The 25,896-nt window shown below is 46.4% G+C and overlaps 2 protein-coding genes across 2 annotated transcripts; both read right to left on the bottom strand.

Moving 5' to 3' along the window:
• Positions 1–7,980: 7,980 nt before the first annotated feature.
• F5J12DRAFT_786771 (uncharacterized protein) lies at positions 7,981–8,606 on the bottom strand (the record flags this gene model as incomplete). The annotated part of the gene is made up of 4 exons (XM_051743507.1): positions 7,981–8,043; positions 8,197–8,303; positions 8,373–8,400; positions 8,442–8,606. 4 exons carry the CDS (start codon positions 8,604–8,606, stop codon positions 7,981–7,983), a joined length of 363 nt encoding a protein of 120 aa, XP_051594922.1.
• Positions 8,607–20,981: 12,375 nt separating this feature from the next.
• On the bottom strand, positions 20,982–25,677 carry F5J12DRAFT_907673 (uncharacterized protein; the record flags this gene model as incomplete). Its single annotated transcript, XM_051748966.1, has 7 exons — positions 20,982–21,188; positions 21,222–22,242; positions 22,273–22,348; positions 24,179–24,615; positions 24,730–25,055; positions 25,108–25,398; positions 25,447–25,677. The coding sequence occupies 7 exons, from the start codon at positions 25,675–25,677 to the stop codon at positions 20,982–20,984; spliced, it is 2,589 nt and encodes an 862-aa protein (XP_051594921.1).
• Positions 25,678–25,896: the final 219 nt, after the last annotated feature.

Genomic DNA, 25,896 nt, shown 5'->3' with positions numbered 1-25,896 from the left:
GTCCTCAGACCCTTGAGGACAGGCCAGGGCCTGTGTTGGAGATGCGGGAGGAAAGGGGTCTGCGAGTAGTATAGATGCAGGAGCGAGTTTGATTAGCGATTGGCGACGATGGCGATGGAGACGGCGGTTCCTCGAGGGCTGGAGTAAAGCGGGAGCCACGTCCATTGCGGCAAGACCAATGTCCCAAGTAATGACACTGGAAGCACGCATGTTGATATAGGACATGGTCTGGGGGAACGGGGGTCTGCCCTCCAAGGTAGAACTGAAGTTGATCGAGAGGGACGGGGAGAAAGGGAGACGCAGGGAGAGCGTTGGAGGAGTGGACGGTGTTATGATAGTGCTTGTGCATTCCGGCCCACGACGCATCCTGTAAGAGCACCTCCCAACGGGAGTTGTGAGTCCCTGTCCCGAGTCGAGCACCAACCTCCTTAAAAAGCTCGCTAGAGTCGACAAACCCTAACTCCACGGTGCGCCACTGTTTCTCCTTCTCGTGATCCAAGATATCTTCTTTTAATCTATCCTCGGAAGTTGCAGCAGTTTTCGGGACTATCCGATCGAGAATGCGAGAAGCCAGTGGCGCTAGGAACTCTCCTATCTGCTGCTGACGTAAGTGATGGTAAGCTCCTCCAGTAATTGCCTCGGTGAGGTCACACGATGCCTTTTCCAACATGTCGATCATAATTACTTCCGAAAGGGGGGCGGTACTGTTTAGCTTCCTAGTCCGAACCTTCGAGACCAAACCGTTGATCACGTCTGATGCTCGGTAGATTTCAGACAACATCCCAAAATACGCAACCTGTTCTGGTGTGCACCCGTTAATGTTGTCCCCATTGTTGAAGATGTCAAGTGCCCACACAACGTCCAGGTATTCAGACGCTGGGATTGGTAGTCTTTGCTGATCAATCCTGGCAGTGGCGGCGGAGGCAAGGACATCGAGGGCTGCACGTTGTGCATGGTCACTATAGGTTGTGAATGCAGTGCGTAGGTCAGTAGATTCGGGAGCATCGGTGGCATCGGCGGGGGTTGTTGCACGATCGGAGTCATGGTCAGCCTTTGCCTTTCCCTTGAGGTTACTGTCCCCAACTGGGGGAACTCTGGCCTTTCGGGTTGGGACACGTCTAACTGAGAAGCTCGAGAGTGGGCATGGCTGGAGAGGGCAGGTGATAGGGGGCAATACCGGACAGGGCTGGGACACGGGCGACGAGGTTCCTGAGACATAAAAACCAGAGGGGGTTGACGGAGGTGAGGCTGGGGCATAGATAGTGACCGGGGGAATGAAGCAGTCGTCATTGGTGTGGCAAAAGGATTCTGAGGGGGCGGAGAGGTCAGTGTAGTCATTCTCAGTATTGACGGAGCGGGGAGAATCCATTTAACTGCGAAGGTGTCGAGCGAGTTTGTACTGATCCAACACCTCTTGCGTGTGTTCTTTTAAGTTCTCCTCAGGTTCCCACGTATTGGATGAATGCGGGAAGCCTTTCCATTTCACGAGATATTTCCTCCGACCTCTCCTTCCATCAGCCTTGTGATTTATGACTGACTCAACCTCCCATTCGACCTCATCATCAACCAACTCGGGAAGTGGTGCTGTGGCCGCAGCTCCATATACCTCATTTTCGATGAAGGGGAAGATCTGAGAGCCATGGAACACCGGGTGTACCTTCCAAGTGGATGGGAGGTCCAATCGGAAAGCGACCAGTGATATTTCGTGAGTCACCTTGAAAGGTCCGAGCCGTCAGGGCGCAAGCTTGTCACACTGGTTTTTGATGCGCAGTTTGCTGGTATCCAGGAGCACTAGGTCTCCTACCTTCGGCGCAACATAAGTCCCTTTTGAGCGCGACCTCATTAGTTCCTGTGCTTTCCGATGCACGAGGACCGCGACATCTCGACTAGTTGCTAGGCGTTCCAATCTTTCCTCTACAGATGGTACCGGGGTGATCCGGACTTCTGGATAGGGGGACGGATTGTATCCAAGGATTAGCGAAAAGGGAGTCATCTGGTGGACCGAGTGTATTCGGGAATTGTGAGCGAATTCAGCAGAGGGAAGTTTCGATGCCCAAGAGTTGGGGAACTCTGAGCAGTAGAGCTGGAGATATCCTTCTACCTCCTGGTTGACATGCTCGCTTTCTCCGTTTGTTTGTGGGTGGTACCTGGTCGACAACTTGGTCTTGACCCCTATTGCCTTGTAAAGTTCCCTCATAAATGATGACGCGAACTGCGGGCCTCGATCTGAGATAACCGATTCAGGTAGTCCAAATCAGGCATAAATGAACCGATGAAATAGCTTCGCGAGTCCGACGGAGTCAATTGTTTTGTGACAGGGAACGAACAGGGCAGCCTTTGTTAGTCCTTGATCGACAACCATGAGAATAGAATCATATTTTTCTTCTCCCGAGATCGGGAGATCTGTAACGAAGTCCATCGAGATTTGTTGGAACAGAAACGCGACCTTTGGGGTTTCATGGGGGATTACCGGTGGTCTTGGAGGGTGTGTTACCACCTTCGTAGCCTGGCATTTTGGGCATCCTCCCACGTAAGCCTTGATCTCCTTTCCCATACCTTCCCACCAAACCTCCTTCCTCATCTTAGCCATCATAGCTTTCTGTCTGGGATGTCCGGCAGACTCGTGGTCATGATAAGAGCGGAGGCAGTGTTGCCAATGATCCAGGGGAATATAGAGTCGGGTTGTTCCGTATCGTTTTGTTCCGTCTTCTGCCAAGGTTATATTATCAGCCGGACCCGGGCTTGTGCTCGTTTGACTGGCATCTTCCTGGATCCGGTTATACAGATCAGCCGAAATTGCGTAAACACCTCGACCCCTTTTGCGGGGTTCCTCAGAAGGGCGGGTGTCGAACAGCTGATTCCCCTTTGAAGTTTCCTCAACTGGGTGGGAATACGGCTTGGCATTATTTTTGGACTGCGAAATCCTGGCGGGGATCCTGTTTATTCGGCAGAGGTGGTTAATTTTTTTTTGTTTTTGTAGTTTTGTTAATGAAAAAGTCGGTGATACCAGACGAACTTGGGAATCCACCCCCCCATCAAGCCAAAGGTCCGAAGGGAGGACCGTGGCAACTGGAGCGGGCTCCTCAGTTTCGTTTTTGCGGGAAAGAGTGTCGGCGGGGACCTGTAGGCGACCTGCCTGCCAGGAGAACCGGATAGGGTAGGATTGGACAGTGGCGGCCCATTGCGCCTGCTGCGGCTCGCGATAGTACTCCAGATTCTTATGGTTGGTGAAAATGACCGTGGGCTCAACTGGAGAGAGGAGATATGGGCGGAAAGCCTTGAGAGCCCGGATTACTTCCAACATTTCCAAGTCATAGACCTGGTAACGTTGCTCCGCTCCGACCAACGATTGAGACAAGTAAGAACAAGGGTGCCACTCGTTGTTGGTTCCTTTTTGAGCCAGAACCGCGCCGGTCCCGAGTTTTGAAGCATCGGTAAAGAGCGCAAAGGGCTTGGAGAAGTCAGGGATGGCAAGGACTGGAGCTGAGCATAACAATGATTTAAGGTGTTCAAAAGCTCTATTACGCTCTTCAGTCCATTGATAGGACATCCCTTTCTTCGTCAGGTCATGGAGAGGTCTGGCGACACTTGAAAAGGAAGGGATGAATTTTCGGTAGAAGTTACAGAATCCCAAGAACCGGCGAAGGCCAGTCAGGTTTTCTGGGGCTTCCCAGGTACCGATCGCATCGGTCTTTGTTGGCGAAGTTTCCATGTGACCCTTCCCGATAATCATTCCCAGAAACTCGATTTCTTCGGCCTCGAAGACACACTTGCTGATCTTGAGGCGAAGTCCTTCCCTTTGGCAGATCCTTAAGAACTCCCGAACCCGAGTCTGAAGTTCTTCCTTGGTTTTTGCGTGGATGGCGACGTCATCCATATACCCCACCTGCTTTCCTCTTTGAGATTTGAAGGTTCGGTCCATATATCTCTGGAAGGAAGGGGGTGAGTTACACTGTCCGAAGAACATTACCGTGGGTTCGAATAAGCCTCGAGGGGTAATGAAAGCTCCTGACCACTCATCTCCTTCTTTGACCCTAAGATTAGTGAACCCCCAACGAATATCAAATTTGGCATAATACTTTGATTCGACGAGTTCGTCAAACAGTGCTTGAGCATTGGGCAACAGATGCGCATCCGGTATCGTAAAGGAATTAAGATAGCGGTAGTCTTGAATTAGTCGCTTCTTCCCATCTTTCTTGGCCACAAAGAACACCGGTGCTGCTTGAGGCGATGTTGACGGTCGAATCTTCTTGCACTTTAAGTTTTCATCAAGAAATTCATCTAGGACCTTGAGCTCTTCTGGTGACATAGGGTATACCGCTGATTTCTTCGGTTTGAAATCGTCCCGAAGTTGTATTTCATGGTCTAACCCTGGGCGATGGACCGGTAGCGGTATGTCTTCTTCAGAGAAGACCTTTACGAATTCTTGATATTCCCCTGGAAGTTTAACCTCCTCCTTAGTCAAGGATAGGGCAGCCTCGAGTTCTGTAGATAAAGTCGTCTTGTTAACTACGACTTCACTTACCCGGGGTTCCTTTACGGAACCATCTTTATTAAACTTGACCGCGTACCCCTTGCAACTGGGTACGTGTCCCTTGATAAAGATGTCAGTTTCCCTAGTAGGAACAAACCCATCTTCCCAACAAGTGATAAGGTTCTTTTCCCAATTCATCCAGGGTTTGTAAGTCCGAAGGAAGGGCATTCCCAGAAGAATGTGTTCTTTTCTGACAAGGGGTCCGACGTAGCACTTGACCCGAATAACACGGTTTTTGACAATTATTCGTATGGACACTTTTTGGGTGATCCACTCCACATCCTTCCCGGTGAACGACGTAGTTTTGAACCGAGACTTGACGCGATAGGAGGGGATCTTGAGTTGACTGACGATGCGCTCTGAAATGAGCGACACCTCTGCACTGGAGTCGATGCAGACCATTACTCCTGCCAAGTAGTCTGGCAACCATGCCCTTCCAAGAGGAGACCCAACATGCATAGTTGATTCGTCATCTATAGAAGTACAGTTTGCAGACAAAACAGAAATGGGACCTGCCGTAGGAGTCTGGGCAGTCCCATTTAAAAATCCATCCCATAGGCTTTCTTTTCCTCACTTGTGGCGAGACGATTTCCCACATACGCAGTTTTAGATCCATTGTCATTGAGGACAACTCGTATGCCGGGGCGGTTATCAGGCTTCCGGGATTTACAGTCACACTTGTAGTGACCCTTTGCTCCGCATTCGAAGCACATTACATCATCGTTTGATCGGCGTACGTTTCGCCTTCTTTTGTCAACGTCCATCGCATCAGGATCTCGGGAACCTCCACGATAGTGGATAAACTTTCGCTCGTACTGGGATTCCTTCCCTTCAAGGATATGCTTTGTTGCAATCATGGTTCTTGCTTCTCCCACGCACTGGATCCACTCGATCACCGTGGAAGGCGTGCGTCCCAAATTGAGAACCCATTTGCGATATTCCTTGTTGAGTCCCTTCCCGAAGAAGATCCCTGCTTCTTGTGACTCTTCTTTTAGCTGGGCCTTGTTGACAAGTCCGGTAAACTCGGCAATATACGCTTCGAGTTCCCTTTTTCCTTGCGAAATGTCGGAGAGCCGTAGGATTGCGAGAGCAGTCTGATCGCCAGATTCGAACGTAGCCTTAAGACGTTCGACGAACCTCTGGAAGGTGTCAGAATACCAGACGGTCCCGTCTAAGAGCTTATTCTCGTTTTGATAATTTTCGGTGAATGATACGGCGGCTCCTTTCGTCATATACATGAGGGTGAAGGAAATCTTGAGCGACTCCGTGTTGTAGACATGTTTATTAAGGTTAAGATAACCTTCGACTTGCGTGACCCAAGTCTGAAGCCCATTGTGGCTTCTGTCGTATTCTCCAGGACGCCCGACATTAAACTCCCTTCCTCCATTGGGTGGGCAGACATCATACGAGTCATCGCCGTCTTTGGCTGAGGCCTTACCCTTACTGGGCCCACCAACGGGGCCCTCTGGGGGAATTACCTTTCCGAAGTTCCTGGCGTACCAAGCTCGTAGAGCTGAGTCCGTAGGCGTTCCTGTTGGGAAGGGATCACTCGACTGACCTTGACCAGCAATCTTGCGCCAGTCCTCTGCCAAAGAGTGCATCTGTCTTTCCAACCTTTCCTTCAGCTCCGCTTCGGAGTATACCTTCGGCAGCATCTCAGGGGCTGACTCTCCGTGACCGATTGTCATGGACATAACGGGTGATTTGTGTGCTTCCTGTTCTTCCTTGAGGACTGATCCGAAAGAAGTCTCAGACTTCTGATTGTCTTCTTCTTCTGAACTAAGTGCGACTTCCGATTCCCTAAAATGGGACAGATAAGATAACCGGGGATTACTTGCTGTGGCTGACGGCCCAAGTCTTCCTGGTATCGGCGGTAAAGGCGGGTTCCTTCCTAGTCCTAGCGGGGTAGTTCTTGGAGGGACAGGAGGTCTCGACTTCGAAGGATTTGACACTTTGACGGATAGTGACAACGAAGGCTGAGGGAGGATTTACTTCTCGAAAGAAACCTGTCAGCGTAGAGGGGTTGTAAACGGTGCGCGAGTGATTTTACGCGTAGGGAATCACGAGTGCGAACTCCAGGGAGGCGATCTATTAAAGCCTAGTGGCTGCCTGTAGAGCAGTGGATTTGGTTAAGGGTGGAGGGGTGCTTCTCAATTTTGTTATTGACTTTTGTTAGGGTCGAGTTGAGAAGCGAGAGGCGAAGGCGAGTTAGTCTTTACACGTAGGGAGACCGACTAGCCTTGGTTGTGTTTGTTGAAGTTCAGTAACCAGGGACGAGTGGACTTTCGTGAAGAAGTCGACGAGTCCTGAAAGCTGCGTAGAGTTTTTCAATTTTGTTATGCCCAGGTGCGGTGACTTCTTCAAATGGAATAGGCACGAAGCGCACGAGGTGGGAGTCTACGGGCCGAACCTGTCGTAACCCCTATGGCTGAGTTATTGCGAAGATCCAACAGAGGTCTTGTCTGCTGGCGAGTCCCTGAGGTTGTTCGCGCGGAGAGAAGACGAGGATTGAAGCAAAGTAATTAGCTCAGTTGCAAGCTATCGAAAAACTGAGGATACATGGTAAAGTACGGGAGTTTATATACCCCTAAGTGAGAGTACCGTACCAGTTGCGACAGACGCGTCGCGATGCATATCCGCAGCAGTCAACAAACTAATCACTGAAATAAATACGAGTCATCCGGTGTCAGAGATGGGGGTAGAGATGGAAACGAAGGCTATACCGGCTGCGCAATCAATGCACAGCGAGGAGCCAGACACCGGAACTATAGTACAACAAGTAAGCAACAAAGAAGGAACAAGAGAACGGGACGGAACAGCAACCAGACAAGTCGTCCACAGTGGGCAGTGTCTCGGATCAAGGGTGACGAGTCTTGACAGGTATTGGAAATACCTGGACAACCTGAGATCCGAGGCATCCTTCTAACATACGAACCCCTAGGACGACCACGACTACAAGAGACGCAACGAGGCACGTGACGCACGTGACCGCGAGGAACCGAAAAAGGAAAGACCCTTGGCGGAAGCGTAACAGAAGGTACTCCCAAGAGTTCAGCAATGCTAGAACATCAGCAAAACACAAAAATGTGTTAGTAACTCATGGCTGCCCATAGTATTTGCACAATTCCATATTAGTCCAAAGCAATGTCAAGCATCCTAGCAACTCATAGTGCCAGAGTAGACTACACCAGACTTGCCCAAAGTAGTGGCCAGCATCCAAGCAACTCATAGCACCTGAGTAAGCCACACCAGTGATACCAGCAATCCAAAGACCAATAGCTACCTAGCATACAAGGGAACAGACACACCTAGCTAATACAGCAACCTAGATTCCCACTGTAGTAGAGAACTTGGTAGATCTAACTTTGTTCCTATGCATGAAGGCAACAACACACAGACATAACATCCAGCATTTTTCAATAAGTACAGGAAAGTAATGGATAGTACTAGTCTAGATGAATGGTGAGTATTTGACTACCAGCATGCTCAATAACTGTGCCTTTCAAGATCTGGCATAAGTAAAATAGTGGCCCAAAAGAAAAGAGTGAGCATAGCATACCATTGGACTTGAGAGATGGCTGCAGCTCACTGGCCAGAACACTAACATTGAAAATAGGCTCTCCCAGTCTGCATTTTTTCATTGCTACACATAATGAGCTGACCTCCATATCTTTTTTGTGGACTCTTGCCTTGCCGCTGCCTGCCTTATACTTGTACAACTTGGCCATTGATTCATATTTGTGGGCGATGCATGTGGCCAGAGCTTGTTCTGCATGAAAGACTTTGTGTTATGCATGTGCTACATTGAGAAGGAGAAGTGCCTTGTGATTCAGCTGACTCTTTGATTCATGCTGCAGATTGAAAACCTATCAATGAGTGGTTATTAGGAAGGAAAAAAAGAACTTACTGTGTGAGTGGACAACTCCAATATTCCATACATCTCAGCTAAGACACCAGTTATCTCCACTTTGACCTTGGCACTGCTAGAGGGACTGTTGCAGGAAGAGAACCTGCCATCACGAGGCTTATAGGGCAGTCCTTTGCTGCCCGGGCAATGCTCAACCATGGGCATGGTTGATCCAGCATGAAGGTGTGTGTGATTGAGGTTATAAATGGACATGAGCGACTATGTTCATGCATGGGATGTGATTGGGTAGTATATGAGAAATACACTCTGTAGTGATCTGAACAATGTCCTGATTTGCACTGAAGTGATAATCATGTAACACGGAATTGGCCTGCCTGACCATCTAGAGTATGCCCCGCTGTCCAAGTTGTGGTAAAGGTGGCTTCCAGAGTCACAGCGCTGTTACAATGCACATGAGCCAGCCATCCTCTGGGTGCAATACCTGGGTCAATAACTTAGTCCACCTTCATGAGTCTCTCCAACCTTTGAGCTTGAACATTCATAACTCTCAACACCCAACACACTTAGAAGATGTCCTGATGAGCACCAACCCTGATGACTATGCAACTCATGATGTCACACACCAAAGGTGTTTGGTGAGGTGGACATGGATGTAGCTGATGAATGGAGGTGAAGACCATAGCCCTCATGCGAAGAAGGACAGCCAGCAATGTCGGCAGTCATCCCTCGCATAAGAACAGGTTGTCGGTGCCAAAGAAAAAGGAGGAGGCAGGTTAAGCGCCAATAAAGTTCTTAAGCGCCCATGTACAGCATTCCAGTTTTTGACATATCTCCACCAATTCTGCAGACACCAAAACCATTCCCACACTCGCTTGTAGTGCTCAGCCACGCAATCCTACCTTCCAAGATTGGAAAGGATTTGTGCACTCCACACGTTTCTACAGCACTCCCTCCAAAAGACACTCATTTTGCTAATTCTTCTGATATGGCTGCCTCCACATCAGTCATTTCGCTTGTCCCCTTTGCTAGGGACCATGGCTACATATATCTACCAGGAGTTCCTACCAGCTTCCGTCCTGAAGCATCCTGGTACATCCCACCCTCATCTGCCCCCTCTCAGCCCATCCAGCTTGGACAGCGTGTTCTTTTTGTCAGTATGACCTCCAGGAGGACGTTCTTTGGTTGCCTCAGGTCTGTCATTCGCTTGGAAAGGTCTTATGTGGTCGTTTCAGTCTCTCCAGTCCAAGAAGCATATGGATCCTTCCTCCCTGCCCCCTGCAACATCTTCATAACAGTCTCGTCCATCATTCTTCCAAAATTGCGACAGCTACAGTATAATCTACTGTTCTCCACTCTTCCTGATCGCATCCATGACGAGTATGATGCACATCTTGCCTCCTTGTTGCAAGATACAGCAGAAGACGCTCCCCCTTCATCCTCTCTTCCAACAGAGCCTCGTTCATGAAGTTTTTATTTGCTTCACTGAGAGGATGGTTTGGGGGGGAAAGTTGCAATCCCCTATGCTCCTGTCACCCCACAGACCCCCAAAGCTTGACCCCTGTTGACATCTGACTCACCCTGTCTGCTTTTGGATGTACTATATCGGCATCAGATCAGCACTGCCTCTCTGTCATCCCACTTTGGCCTAGAAGCGATCTCTTCAAGATGTGACATGCACAGCCTCCCCCTAATGTGATTCCAGTGCGCTTTCTTGGTTCCTGACATTGCTTGACTCATACTTTGACATTCTGACTGTCTTTGACTCACCTATTGCCAATACTTACCAATCTTTTGACTTTGCTTACTGATTCTTCACTTTTTGGCTTACTTATCCTTACCAATGCTTACCAATGCTTTCCAAGATGATTACCCATTGCTTACATTCCTTACTCATCAGTTACCAATTGCTTACCAGGTGTTTGCACCTTGTTTTCCATAGGCAACACCCCTGTACTGCATATAAGTCACTGTACTTAGGTAGCAAAAAAAGAAGACATCAGAGAGCCCCTCTTGCTCACAATTTATCATCTCTCAGTAAATCATTCATCAGCTTTGATAGTTGAGACTTTATTAAGGGTCTAGCTATCATCTACTTTGCTTATCATCATCTATCATCCATATACTTCACCCCAAGCCCTCCCTGAGCTCAGTGCAGCTTAGGACATTGAATTAAGTCACCATCCATCCTTCTGTGGGCTGACAGCAGTCTACCCTATCGCTTTCTATCACATTCTTGCTCCCTCTTCGTCAGGAGCACCCCCAACCCTCAGCACTCATCTTTGAGTGTTGTAGCTCACAAAAACCCTCCCAAAGAACAGGTTCTACCATCTAGGTACTGCATAGGCACACCACCACTCACTTTCATTGTCTTTTGTGTTGGTTTTGGTTGGTTTTCACCACTGAACCTCACTTTGACTCACACTGTCTCAATATATGAGTCTCTGATCATCTGATAAACCCAGGATTCACTAATGATCATCTAGGCTGAAAGTGAGCTATCAAAAGTGCCATGCATGATTCAAACAGTCAGGGGAAGGCATCATACCTGGCCATCCAAAATTTGCCAACCTTCATGGTATGTTACATGACTGATGTACAAGAATGCAGGGGCTTATGTGCACATACAGATGTTGTTCTCAACAGTTTTCCTTGGTATGATGACTTACATTCCATTTGGCAGGGGAACCCATCATTCGATCCTGAGCCCTTCAATTCTGAGCTGAACAAAAACCATGCAGAGGGCTTCTTAGCAGTTATCCAAAACAAGACACTTGGTATGAAGAACATTTCAGGTTCTGAGGCTGAGATTGCAGGTGATTGCATGGGCATGGGGGGGACAGTGGGGGAACTTGAGGAAGCTGAGGAGGATGTGCCATCTCAAGCTGGTGGTGAAGTCACTAATGAAGGTGAAGAAGATGGTGGAGCTGGGTTTGATGAGGCAATGCTGGGGTTTGGGGATGAGCAGACTGGTGGTGATGAGTACCCCAACATCAACATGGACTCCACATCTGTGCAGGGTGACAAGGTGTGTTCATGTTCATTCAGAGCAACATTAATGAAATTTTACTGATAAGTTATTGCTAGTTACAATGGCCTTCAATGCCAAGTGACACTCATTTCCCCTCTAGGTTCTCCCTCCTGCAAAGGGGTCGTACACCCTCATCAGATAGCTGAATTGCCTTCTCTTGGTCTTTGCCATATCTTTGCCCTCCTCCTTCATCTGCAAGTATCGCCTCTATGACAACATCTGACTCCTCTGGTAGCTCTTCCTGAAAACCTAGCCAGTCCCTCTGGGACTCATCATCAAAGACAAGTTTGACAAAGCCAAGTTCAATGCTAACTAAACATGGCAAGTCTCAGCTTCAAGACCAGGTCATCGACTTGAGTCATGAAGCTGAGTTGCTAGTGGCTTCTTCTTCTTCTGGGAAGACTAAACACTATATGATCAAGATGGAATATCTTCATAGGAAGGAGGAATTGATGAAAGAGCAGGCAGAAATGGTGACTAAGATGGAATTGGAGTTGGAGGCAAAGAAACTCAACATCCAGCTGATGAAGGCCCAGGAGATCACCTTCAACAGTGAGGCAGAGATGCTTCGCCTCAAAATTGAGCTTGCAAAACTTATGAAGGCCAATTCAGATGCAACCCCTCCTGCTGCATATGTTTATCTTGTCATGGCCAAGTTTTTACCCACACTTCCCCACTGTATCCATCTCTGGCAGGTTCCCACTATGTACTCACATCATATTCATGTTTCCACTATTCTCTTGCAAGATGTACATATGGTGAATGTATTTTTTTCATCTTGCTAATACTACCATCTCCCACAACCACCATTAATGGGTTTGTTCCTGTCCAAGATGTTGAAACAACTGATCCAATAGCTTTGCTCGAAATCACTGACCAATAGTCTCCACAGTCTCCACTGCAGCAATTCTGTCCCCATCATCAAGGCTGCTTCCTTCATTGACCACCCAGTCAGTTAAACACTCAATTGTATTGTCCATTTCCTCCTCAAACCGCATGATCATGTTGTGTAGGATGATGCAACAAAGCACCCAGTAAATCATGACTTTCATATCTTTCTCTGCCCAGATTTTCAGGCACACCTCACAGAGGCTTTGAACGCACCCTTTCAAGGTGGCAAATGCGTGTCCAACTTGTATGTGGATCTTCCAAAGCTGTCAGCCCATGTACTGCAGCAAAACTAGGTGTGTACCTTTGAAAGGTACTTGTTATACACATTCTGATCTCAAGATAATCTCCCACCTTTAGGTTTTTTGAAGGGGACAACACACCACATCTCTGATGGGTATGCACTGTTCACCCATGTCCAATGATCATGTGGAATCAACTGCATAGGGTTTGAAGTGATGCAAGTCCCCTGGAAGGCCCACACATCATGGACACTTCCCAGATGTCCAAGTCCATAGTCCATGACAAGAAGATTGTGTGGAAAAACAATAAGCTATCTTGGTAAGTTTCTTCTGCTGTTCACACTCAGCATTTGAGTACACACCTGGCAGTTCAACAAGTACCTAGATTTTCTATCATAGAATGTTTCCCCCAAGATATGTGGTTTCTCAAAGAGGGGAATACTCAAACCATCAGCAGTGAACACACCATTCCTCCAGGCTGAACAGGTGCATGACTCAGTGAAAACCCATGCTCTTTCCATCTCCTGTGAGTCTTCAGACAGAATATTGATGAATCTATTGTGGTCATCCAGTATAGCTACCATCACATGTTTCATACAATTGACAACTGAGCCAACACTAACACCAGCCCACTGTGCTACATCCTCAGGCGATGCCACATTTCCATAATGCCCTGTGCAGAAAAGGAAGATTGCCAACTGGACTGTGACTGCCAGCTGACAGTTTTTGGAATTGCATTGGAATATCATGTGTCCACTAATCTGATCCAGAATGTGATCAAAAATTGGTGGGTCTACATGAAGGCACTTTCAAAACAGGTGGGGCTGATGATCTGCAAAATGTTCAAGGAGGCACAGCTGAGATGCCTGCATCATTGGCATCTCAGGTCTGTCAAGGATATGTGCATGCTCTACTTCATCTCTGAGAGCCATGATTGCATTTAGCAGCTGAGCATAATGCCCATCATGCTCAGCTGTGGAGTCTGTGTCATCAGAGGTGCTGGATTCGAAATCTAACAGGATCAGAGTGACTGGCAATGGCAGAGTGAGGAAGAAGAGAGTTGTGGGGGAGCTGGAGCCTGCACTCAGTGACATTGACATAGATTCCAAGCTGCTACCATCAACTCCACATTGTGCATTTTCAAGCCTTGCTATCGCAACATGAAGGCTAGTCTCATCCAGCTGTTTGAGCAGATCTTGGTGGACAGATTTCCAGGGTATCCAGTTGCTCTTGGATGATGGGTAGATGTTTATTGATCATGTACAATGCATTAATACGAGTTTGATATGTTATTTGACATGTATCTTCCAGGATAAGTAACTACCATGTATTGCTAGTCAAGCAGTGCCACAGGGCATGGCACATCAGAGTCAAATTTTATAGCAGCAGTGGCCTGTCAGAGTGCAATTCCAGAGCACTTCCAAAGCCACCTTGAGTGCCACTAATGTTCTTCTTTCCTGTAATTGCCATGCTCAATCACTACAGATAACCAATTACAGTGTTCCCATGAGCTGGGAGTATATTGTCTGGTTTGTATGCCTTTCCATCTTGAAGCAGCTTCCCCCTGATGAGATATTGCAGGTCATTCTCAGTATGCATACCCAATTTTCTACTAGGCACTATTTTAGAATGTTTCTCTGTTGAGGCATCAAGTCTGGTGAATGTATGTTCCCTTCATCCTAAAACCATCTGTGTTGAGATTTAATGGTATTACAGGGACTTGTGGTTTTTGTAGTTCAATGGCAAGTGAGTATTCATGGTGAGTTAGTGCTCATAAACTGAATGCTACCAGCTTCTTTTCACATCAAATATATTACTGTAGGTGCTAATAAACCCAACTATCAAGATGTTGTTGATTGGAATCTAGTTTGTTGCCCTCAAATAAGGTGGTTAGTAACCACCCCCGTTGTGAGTCTGTTTTGCTTGTGATGGAAAAGCCATGATCCAGTGATGCAAGCATGACAGATGCTATTTATTGTCACTTGTTTTGGTGAATTTTTGGTTTCTCTTGAGGCATTTACAGTATAATGATAATTTAATAGGGTGTGGTGTAGGTCCATACCTTGCTTCCACCATGACTGACCTACTCTGATCAGACACAGAAGCTGTTGTTCTTTCATACTCCAATCTATCCAACCATCATTTCAGTAATAGTGATATTGGTGCATAGGTTCATTAATCACAAGCACACCATCCCACAGGTTAGGGTGGTTCTGTTAAGGGAGAAATTAGCCCACTGGCTACTCTTCATTTCTAGGTTTATGCCATAACACTTTCCATGGCTGCTGCTGCAATAGCTGAGGTTTTGATTGCAGTGTCACTCTGCATACTTTTCTATGATGGTAGCTCTTGCTCTGTATTCCCAAGGTGACTCCTGCCAACCTTGGTGGTTCTTTCCCAATGAAGCTTGCTTTAGAATGAAGTGCCTCCTAAACACACTCATCATCTATGCTGTTAACCAGTGTTTGCTGACTTTGTGAGCTGATGCCTCCCTCTTTCATTTGTAACCATACCTTGATGCATGATTTTCATTAGACTAGTTAAGCTTGTCACTGTATGTATGGCATATTGCACCACAGCTATGTCACTCTAATACTTTCTTCAGACTGTTGTTAACCAAGATACATGGGCAGTGGGATTGGACTTCACCATTGGAAAATGTCAGTCTTCCTTGCCCTGCAAGAAATGTACAGAACACACTCCATCTTACTATTGAATAGTATATGCCAACTCGCTTCATCAGTAAATCACTTTGAGCTGTGGAGCTCTCCACAGTGCTCCATAATACAGAGTCCCCTAGCTAGGTCCAGGCTGGACAGATGCACCCAACAACACTTTTTGCTATGGCTAGTTGCCTGTTACTATGGAATGGTCACATTGTCATGGAACTTTGTCCAGTATCTTACTTACTATGGATTGCTATGGAACTTTCATGCTTAGATATCACTGTACAAAACTGGCCAGACTGTATTCTCCTTGGGGTGTTGTCCAGTACTCCCCATCTCAATGTTTACTTTGCAAACATGTGATCACTCCACAACTAGGGACAGTTCACAGCAGGTATGACAGGAACAGGAGCATTGGCATCAATTGCATACTATATGTAATGACAGGTATGACAGGACTAGGTATTATGAAATCAATCAAGGACTGCCTGAATGTGCTGGTACCTCTCTACATTTGAATCAACCTCTTGCAGTGCAGCCCTGATACAAGGAGTCAGCATGAGCATGTTGGCTGCCCCAGTACTTACCATCCTTCCTTTGCCCACTGAGAAAGCTGATTGCACAACCTCATGCTGTGATAGGGATTACGAAGGATGTCGTTCCACACCTTCATCATGCCATGGAAAATGGAATTGTAAGCCTTGCCAGAGAATTGAGGCATCGTCTTTCCTGTGCCATTCTTCACAAATCCATCCAACACACAATGATACTGTGAGAAAAGTTTGAGTTGCAGTGACTTGGGGTGTAAAATAACTCACCACAGCTGTGATGAAAGCCAGACAGGAAAGGGGAACTGAATTGTTGAAGGACTCAGGACGCTTATCTGCGATTCAATAGGTCCCAGTATAGTAGAATTGTATGACAGCTTCCTTGAGGGCAGGGTGAGTGAAATTCCTGGTTTTTCCCTGATAAACCAATCTGTTAGTAGTGCAGACAACAAACCATGTGAACGTACATTCTCATCGAAACCATCTTGCAGGAAATGTGAGTTGTCAAGGAGCTTTGTGGCAGCAGTCTCTATCCATTGTACACAAACCCATGGTGCAACATCAGAAGGAGGGATAAGGTTGAATGCAGATGGCATGGTTGCCAGCATAACTGACTTCAATTCCAAACACCAGGTAGATATATCACCAAGGAGCTACCAGCAGTATGTCAGTAGCTGTAACTGAAAGATGGGACTACTTATGAGGCACACCATATCTTGCTTGTGGTCAGGCCAGTAACCTATAAAGTTAGGATAACAAGACATGTATAAAGCGAAAATATTGTTACTCACCATCTTCAAATTGCACACTGCATTGATTCCACTCAATGACAGCAGTGACAAGCACCTCAGTTATGGAGAGGTTGAGGTCATGAGATTTTGATGGGAATGGGTTAGAAAGTGCATGTGCAGCCCTGCATTCTTGCTTAGTGTCTTCAAGACAGTCCTTCCATACTGCCTTGTAAAATCTCAGTTGTGAAGGCAATGGGCCCTCATCCTTAGCTTTCTTGGAGTTATGAGGGGCTCTGGCATGCTGAGATACTTTGTTGACCAAGTCATGCACAAGGGTCAGAAGATCATGATCAGGAACAGGATGGCCATTAGTGTGATGGTGGCATTCAAGAACATCGATGACAGCACCATGTTGGGAACCCTAAAATAACAATCTGAATAAATAAAGCTAGCAGGAATGGCATTTTTGTACCTCTGGCTGAGCCTTGTCCTTGGATTGTAAGCTTCACAGAGCTGCATTGTCATCCTCATTGCATGAGTACTGAAACTTGTGGTCAGGAGGGTAAGGAATTGTGGTGAATAGGATTGCTTGTTGTTGTTTCTTTGGAGAAGCCTGACAAAGAATGTTGAGCCAATACCATAATAACCTCTGACACATACCAGGATGAGTTGATTGCCTAAGATTTGTTGCACCCCATCCAAATGCATCATCCTCATCTTTGTTGAACTCATTGCCAGAGACCTCACCAGCCTCTGTGTCTGATGGGTTATTACTCAAGGACTCTGACTCCTCTTCTGAGGAGCCCTCTGATGACAGCTTCTCCAAACTCTTGTGGCGAATGTCAGCAGTTGCCAAAGTTTGTCTCGATGAGAGCAAGCTATCAAGGGAGGGGTTGATACAAGAGTCAGGGACAGTAGCAGGTGGCTGGTGGGGGATAAACCGAGACTGGTAGTTGGGCTGGGGTGTTGGCAGATGAGATGTATTACTGGGAACTTGGTCTCCCCAAATCATGGCAATATAAGGATTATTGAGCACTTGAAGGTCAGGTTCCATCCTGGGAGGCATGATATGACCTGGCTGTTGAGCCAGAACACTGAAACCAAAGTGATGGGAGTCTGTGGGGCACTGATGGAAGACAGGTGTTGCTACTGCTGTTGAAGACTGAGGGATGGGATTCTGAAATGAACATTGCATATCAGTATGAAAAGACACTCACCAGAGGCATATCAGCTGGGCTAGGACCATTCACAATGGGAGGTGTGTAGGGTGGTGGGGCAACATTGGACTTTGCAAGCAGTTAGCTTGATATTTGCAAATAACTAGAACTGAGCTTTGGTTTTTTCTGCCAAGTGGGTGGAGGTGCAAGAGGATTTACAATGGAATTGTTGGGGAGATCCATCAACTTTCATGGCCATGTAGCTCAGCCTTCAAGGGCAGTACCAATCCACTCCAATTGCTTGGCCCTTCCACCTGAACCTGCCCCTGCCCTTCCACTACAACATAGTCCCACTGTGGCAACAGACTGAGACTCTTTGAGATCAATGGGTGGGCTTCCTAGACACTTGTTTTTTGCAGGTCAAGTGCTTCTGTCAGCCTCTGGTCATCATTTGGCTTTTTTGCTATCCTTCTTTTTCAGCAGGATTGTTCCAGATTGGGTGGACATCTGAAGGTACAAGCAGTTAAACAGAGAACAGTATAAGATGGAAGCATGGGGACCACAATGAAATGACATCTTGTGAATCCATATAAACATTGACAGGTTCATCATGAGATGTAAAATGAAACAATGTGCAGAGATGGTTACCCACTGCAAATGAATTGAAACACTTTACACATAACATACAGAACGTGAACTAAACATAAAATTCATGCTAAGACTACATGCCTTTGAAGCATTTATTGGGTATAGGAGGGTTATCCATGCTCCTTACCTCTTCACAAAGGCATTTAGAAGACATAACATCCATATTGTTCTCCTGACTTGGATGCATGCTTGAATTAAGTGCTTTGTGCTGGGCAATGATCTGCTGGAATGCATTTGTCATCTCCAGTGGTTTCTCATATGGCATGCTGGCCAAGAAACAATCAAAAAGGGAGATAATGTCAGAGAACTGCACTGCAGTTCTGCTCAGCAGGGACCACCCAAGCAATACATGCCACTCGTTAGCCAGAGGGATCAGATCTTGAAAATATTGCAAGACCTTGGAATCCAGCCTTGATTCAGATGGGTCATTAAGGAATGTGAACTTGGCGCATCTGGTGATTTTGAGATCTTCAGCCACCTTTTCACTCCACAAGCCAAGAAGTGTCTTTTCATGGCTGATATCTTGATGCTTGTGGCCAAGTGGCCCATCATAAAGGATGAGGATCCAGATGAAAACATAGAACAGGGATTCAATATCATCTGCACATGTATGGTGTATAGTAGTAGGGTGATTGATGAATACACAGGTGAGAGAGGTGCTTTTCTGGATCAATGGGACATTAGTCTTTCCACTTTTAGTGATGGCTTCCTTGAGTTGGCAAAGGATATTCACTGAAAGGAAGGGGACTGTCCCCTTTGCATACTATCAGCTTCGAGTTCCAAAATGTTTTGCATAGTACTTACTGTGCCACCCAAGTCATATTCCCCCTGTAACATGACCCATACAGCAAATTCCCAGTCGAGGAGAAAGCTGCACGACCCATTTGCAAAGTCCTCAATCATTGTATTGTTGATGCTACAATGTCGATGGAAGACACCCCTCTTGAAAGCCTGCTGTTGGACTGTTAAAGCAATTAGTATTGATTTTACAAGTGGAAGAGGATACATACTTTGTAAAATATCTCAGATGCATGAAACAAGTTCCTTTTTTGTCTTGAACATTACCATTGGCCTTGCACATGGCTTGATAGCCAATTGCACATGAGTTCTCCAAGACTTCATGCACAATTGCCACTTCTCATCATGAAATTGTTCAGTTTTATCAACAATGCCTGGCTTGGCCTCAACGACCCAGTAGTGTTGCAACTTGGGAACTCCATTGATGTCCTGGACCAGCTTCATCATGTTGAATTCATGCAGGGCTGTCCTCTGCTCTGACTCCTCCACCTAATAATCCTTGATGACATAGTATTCCCCATTGTAGCATGTGAGGTAACAAACAGTACCCCTTCCTAGAAAGCCTGTGCTCAAGAATAATACATCGAGCACCTTGTAGACAGTCTTGTTTACTTGGATCCTCCTGATTGCTGGGATGTGTTCAGGTGATGTGGGAGTTGGGAGTGAGTTTGCACTGAGGAGGATGCCCAACTCCAAGTGAGGAGAAGGTGTTGCAGGAGAGGGGAAAGGGGAGAGAGGTATCGCAAGTACTGTGCATTTGCAGCTGTGTGCAGGATGGGGGGATATCTCTATGGTCAAATTGAAGCCAAGGGTTGAGTGGGAGCTGAATGCAACAGCACATACAATGTATATGAAGACTTCTGTGTCAGTGTGGATATTGATAGAGGGTGAGATTGCACCACCAGAGTGGTTGTAGAAGTGAAGTCAAAGAAGTTTGCTATCAGTAATTGATAATCCAAGGACATAGCACCTCCAGGGCTGGTCAATGAGGGTTAGATATGCCTTAGTGTCCATCATCTTCCCAAGGTGGGATGCTGGCTTGAAAGACTCCTTTGAGTACTTGGTGATGACTTTGGGACTTAACCATGTAATCTTGTTGAGGGATACTGGGGTGTTATCAACAAGGATGAGGTCAGGCTTTTGGGAATAACCTGTACAACCTCGCAAGCTGGTTCTGCTCCAGTCTGCCATCCATTGATGCTGGGGTTTGCTGGATAGACTGGGCATCATGGATTTGGTGGTGGTTCCAATAGCATTGAGAAACAGAGCAACTTGCTTTTCAAAGCAGAGCTTTTCCAATTCTACCAGCAGCTCTGAGGCAAGTGGCCCAGGTTGCTCAGGAGGTGAATCAGAGCCTGGGGGTGGACAAAGCTCCCAGTTCCAGCACTTTCTATTGTCATCATATAGGCTGACCAGGCTGTCCTCTGACAAGCCACCCTGGTTGAAGGAGGTGGAATAGCTATGGACACATGTGGGAATTGTTTTCAGAGGGACAATCAGGGACCTGGGAGCTATGGAGGTAAATGTATCTCTGAAGGACTTGAAGATAATATTTGTAACATAACCGAGGCTCTGAGGAGAGCTAACTTGTATCTGTGGTTCACAGATAATGGTGCCCTCAAGTTCTGAAGTGGTGAACTTGTCCATAACATGAACCGTGTGGCCATGTTTGGGCAGGGGGAGAGAACTGATCAGCTTGTAGGTACCATCTATTGTTTGATATCTGTTTTTGTTTGAGTCTTTGGACATTTCTGAGGGTTTTTGACAAGCAGGGTCACATGTTTGAAAATGGTGCCACCACTCAAAATACTGATGCATTTCAACATTAACATGTAATAAGCTCTGGTATATGGTAAGGTAACATGTATGTTGACTAGATGGGAGGAGAGTCCAAACAACTTAGGGCAAAGTATGTATTTTTGTTGAAGTATTTGTTGAGATAGAATTCAGTAGAATGCTTGAAGGAGTTGTATGCCATCAATTGATTATCTGCAGTTTGCCCAAAGCAAGGTATGAGATGTGCAAATGCCTGGACCTGACTGAGCAGGATGACATTGCCAAGATGTTGGCCATTCACTCTCTTTGTGCACCTAAGGATATGTAGGTGTGTCACATCTTCAGCTGCTATGTCAAAATGTTGTATGTAGACCAAAAAATGGTCTGTCCATGACCATCTTACCCCCCTCTTGCCAAAAGGGTGCATCAGGAGACAGAGCTGGCCAACAACATGACCTAAGATACTCTTGTGAGTGACATGGAAAAGTAGTGTGGACCACAAACCTTTCAGGCTGCTCTCTGGCCATTTGAAATGGGGGTCCATGTTGATGATAGCTGCATCATAGTGGCCAAGGGTCCAGGTCTCACAAGGTGGAGAACAGAAGAGAGTCTGGGCAGGGAGGACATCCATGATATCATGTATCGCCATGTTCTGCAGCTGCATCTTGTACCAAACCTGCAGATCAGTATAAGGCAGGGTTGAAGAGCTTGATCCCTGACATTGCCTGCTTATAGTGTGCACAGAGCTTGGTCCATACACCTTCTCATGATTTAGAAAATTGACAAGGGCAGCTTGGAGGTCAAGTAGTCCAAACTTCTTGGCAGCACCATCAACACTAATGCATTGCAAGGGTGGGTCATAGGAAAGGTTGATCACCATACCATCTGTGATAAAACTACACAAGGGGAAGGGAATGGAGTCTGGATCCGGGGTCCTGAGGCATGCAGAGATGGCAAAGTAATCAGTGACAGGCCACATGGGACCTGGCATCTTGGAAACTAGATTTGCCTCCTCACAATCACTGATCTCACTGTCACCATCATCAGAACTCCCATCCTCAACCTCCAAGGACTTTTCTTCCACACAACCATGGGAGTGAGTCTTCGATTCATATAATGATGTCACAAGTTCAAACATCCTACATTTTTCAGCACAATTGAGGTACCAGCAAATTTGAGGATTGTAGTTATTGTTATTGCTAGTTGATGTGGGTGTCTTGATCTCCAATACAAGGGTGTGTTCAGTTACATCGGTGGTCCATTGTATGGTGCCCCCAACACACTTCACACTTGGTATGATGCTCTGCATGAGTTCTAACTTGGGGATGTGCCAATTCTTGATGGGCTTGTTTCCCTTACTGCATCATGCACCATGATTGAGTATCAACTGCTTGTGCACATGAAACTTGTCCAGTACAGAAGATATTATACAAAGATCATTGTCATCAATGCAATAAGCTTGGACTCAGTATCAGAAGTCCATGAGTGCACAATGTGAGTCAAAGTGTGGTTCAGTGGTGAAAACCAACCAAAACCAACACAAAAGACAAAAAGAGCAAGTGGTGGTGTGCCTATGTGGTACCTAGATGGTAGAACCTGTTCTTTGGGAGGGTTTTTGCAAGCTACAACACTCAAAGACAAGTGCTGAGGGTTGGGGGTGCTCCTGATGAAGAAGGAGCAGGAATGCGAGAGAATGCAATAGGGTAGACTGCTGTCAGCCTACAGAAGGATGGATGACAACTTAATTCAATGTCCTAAGCTGCACTGAGCTCAGGGAGGGCTTGGAGCAAAGTATATTGATGATAGACAAAGATAAGCAAAGTAGATGATAGTTAGACCCTTAATAAAGTCTCAACTATTGAAGCTGCTGAATGAATTACTGAGTGATGATAAACTGCGAGCAAGAGGGGCTCTCTGATGTCTTCTCTTTTTTGCTATCTAAGTACAGTGACTTATATACAGTACAGGGGTGTTGCCCTTGGAAAACAAGGTGCAAACACTTGGTAAGTGATTGGTAACTGATGAGTAAGGAATTTAAGCAATGGGTAATCATCTTGGAAAGCATTGGTAAGGATTAGCAAGCCAAAAACCAAAGAATCAGTAAGCAAAGTCAAAAGACTGGTAAGTATTGGCAATAGGTGAGTCAAAGACAGTCAGAACATCAAAGTATGAGTCAAGTGATGTCAGGAACTGGGAAAGTGCACTGGAATCACATTAGGGGGAGGCTGTGCATGTCACATCTCAAAGAGATTGCTTCTAGGCCAAGGTGGGATGACAGAGAGGCAGTGCCAATCTGATGCCAATATAGTACATCCAAAAGTGGACAGGGTGAGTCAGATGTCAACAGGGGTCAAGCTTTGGGGGTCTGTGGGGTGACAGGAGCATAGGGGATTGCAACTTTCCCCCCCAAACCATCCTCTCAATGAAGCAAATAAAAACTTCATGAACAAGGCTCTGTTGGAAGAGAGGATGAATGGGGAGTGTCTTCTGCTGTATCTTGCAACAAGGAGGCAAGATGTGCATCATACTCATCATGGATGCAATCAGGGAGAGTGGAGAACAGTAGATTATACTGTAGCTGTCACAATCTTGGAAGAATGATGGATGAGACCAGTATGAAGACATTGCAGGGAGCAGGGAGGAAGGATCCATGTGCTTCTTGGACTGGAGAGACTGAAACAACCACATAAGACCTTTCCAAGCAAATGACAGACCTGAGGTGACCAAAGAATGTCCTCCTAGAGGTCATACTGACAAAAAGAACATGCTGTCCAAGCTGGATGGGCTGAGAGGGGGCAGATGAGGGTGGGATGTACCAGGATGCTTCAGGATGGAAGCTGGTAGGAACTCCTGGTAGATATATGTAGCCATGGTCCCTAGCAAAGGGGACAAGTGAAATGATTGATGTAGAGGCAGCCATACCAGAAGAACTTAGTGAAATGAGCATCTTTTGGAGGGAGTGCTGTAGAAATGTGTGGAGTGCACAAATCCCTTCCAATTTTGGAAGGTAAGATCACATGGCTGAGCACTACAAGTGAGTGTGGGAATGGTCTCTGTATCTGCAGAAAGGGCAGAGATATGTTGAAAACCAGAATGCCATACATGGGCACTTAAGAATTTTAGCCAGCACTTAACTTGCTCCCTTTCTTTTTCTCTGGCACTGATGACTTGTTCTTGTGTGAGGGATGACTGCCAACATTTCTGGGTGTCCTTCTTCACATTAGGGCTATGGTCTTCATCTCCGTTCATCAGCTGTATCCATGTCCACCTCACCAAACACCTTTGGTGTGTGACAATGAATAGCAGTAATAATTTTGGGAGGGGCTGCTCCAGCGATAACACCAATGATGTAATGTTGGACATTACAGTGCATGCATCCAGTCACCTGCTTCAGCTTAGCAACACCACCTTTAAAGTGACAGAACCCCACAGTAGGCTGTAAAACTGAGAAGTGAAAGTCGATTTTGGCTTCACCAACCACATTTATGCACCACTTCATGTTGTGGTCCCAAAATTCCTTGTGCAGGTGGTGAAGGGGCTCTGGAGTTATAAAAGTGCTTGGACAAGAAAGTGGAATGTCCCTCCAAAATGGGTCACCAACTCTGCTGAGGTGAAAGCACTGTGCTTCATGAAAGAAGACTTGGATATTTGTAGGGTGGACCTTCGATTTCATCGCTGCAAGCTGAGCCAAAGTGGTGGATGCAGTTTGTGGCTCATGTTGGAATGGGTCTCTGAACTGTTTGTACATTGCCATGGTGATTAGGGAAGTCTTTCCCCCAACAGCTGCAAGCATGGCAGCCTCGGCAGTGTTGGCGATATAACCTGTGATTGGCATGAAACAGTACTGCATGTGCCCCAGAGAATCTGGTAACATAATGCCAAGTTTGGCAGCTTGCTTGACAGGTTCAAGTACAATATCCAGGCATTCATGAATGAGCCTATCTTCAAGGAGGCCACACATATGCTTGTTCTTGTGCATGAACTTGGGGACAGGGAGGAGAGCAGCAAGCATAAATGAGTTGGATGACAATTTTAGGTGTGTGGACATCTTGATATTTGCTAGGCTGACAAGAAGTGGATGAGCAACTCTGCCACCACATAAAGTAGTAATATTCATCTTGTCTGAAGAAAGTATCATGCCAAGAAGAGTCACTCCACTTGGAAGCTGTGACTGGGGTACATCAATTGAATAAAAGGATCTATAACTCGCAGTGGAAACATACCTGCATACACCAAGCATCATCAGTGGTCATCCACTCTGTATACACCCTACAAAGCTTCTTGGGCATTTTGTATACATGCCTTGGAACAAAATCAAGCTGGTCAGAGAACAAAGGGTGGTTGAGGAGCCATGCAATGCATTCCAGGGGATCATGCCAGTACAAGTGCACAGGGTGTTTGGTTGGCTGTGAAGGAGTAATCTCCATTGAGTGCCAGCATGGCCTGCCAGGGAGTAACTCAGCCAGCCCATGAAGTGCTCTGGCTGTACAAAAGGAAATATTTAGTAGCTGTATCTGGCACATGTCAATAATGATCTTTGGAGAGAATAGGAACAGGCTTACAATTGACAATGACAAGAAAGAGTCTATAGCTCTCATGCTCAGGCCTGAACAAAGTAACCATGATGCCAGCTCCCATTCATTGTGGGAGTTGAAGGGGTAGTACAGATTTGATGCCTGTAGGTTGCTGAACTGGTCACCATTAAATTTGTCCATAAACATTGGGCCAAGTCCAAACATTTTAGCTGTGCCCTCAAAGTCATCTGTGGTTGGCCCCCATGTGTCAAATGCCATATGAACAAAATCTGGGTAATCGTTGTGAGTCAAAGTGAGGTTCAGTGGTGAAAACCAACCAAAACCAACACAAAAGACAATGAAAGCGAGTGGTGGTGTGCCTATGCAGTACCTAGATGGTAGAACCTGTTCTTTGGGAGGGTTTTTGCAAGCTACAACACTCAAAGATGAGTGCTGAGGGTTGGGGGTGCTCCTGATGAAGAGGGAGCAAGAATGTGA

The sequence above is a fragment of the Pisolithus orientalis genome, assembly GCF_024613125.1.
Source record: "Pisolithus orientalis strain OTSU chromosome Unknown F5J12scaffold_66, whole genome shotgun sequence".
Classification (NCBI taxonomy): Eukaryota; Fungi; Basidiomycota; class Agaricomycetes; order Boletales; family Pisolithaceae; genus Pisolithus; species Pisolithus orientalis.
The sequence above is the reverse complement of the archived record's forward strand: the minus strand, read 5'-3'. Positions and strand labels throughout refer to the sequence as shown.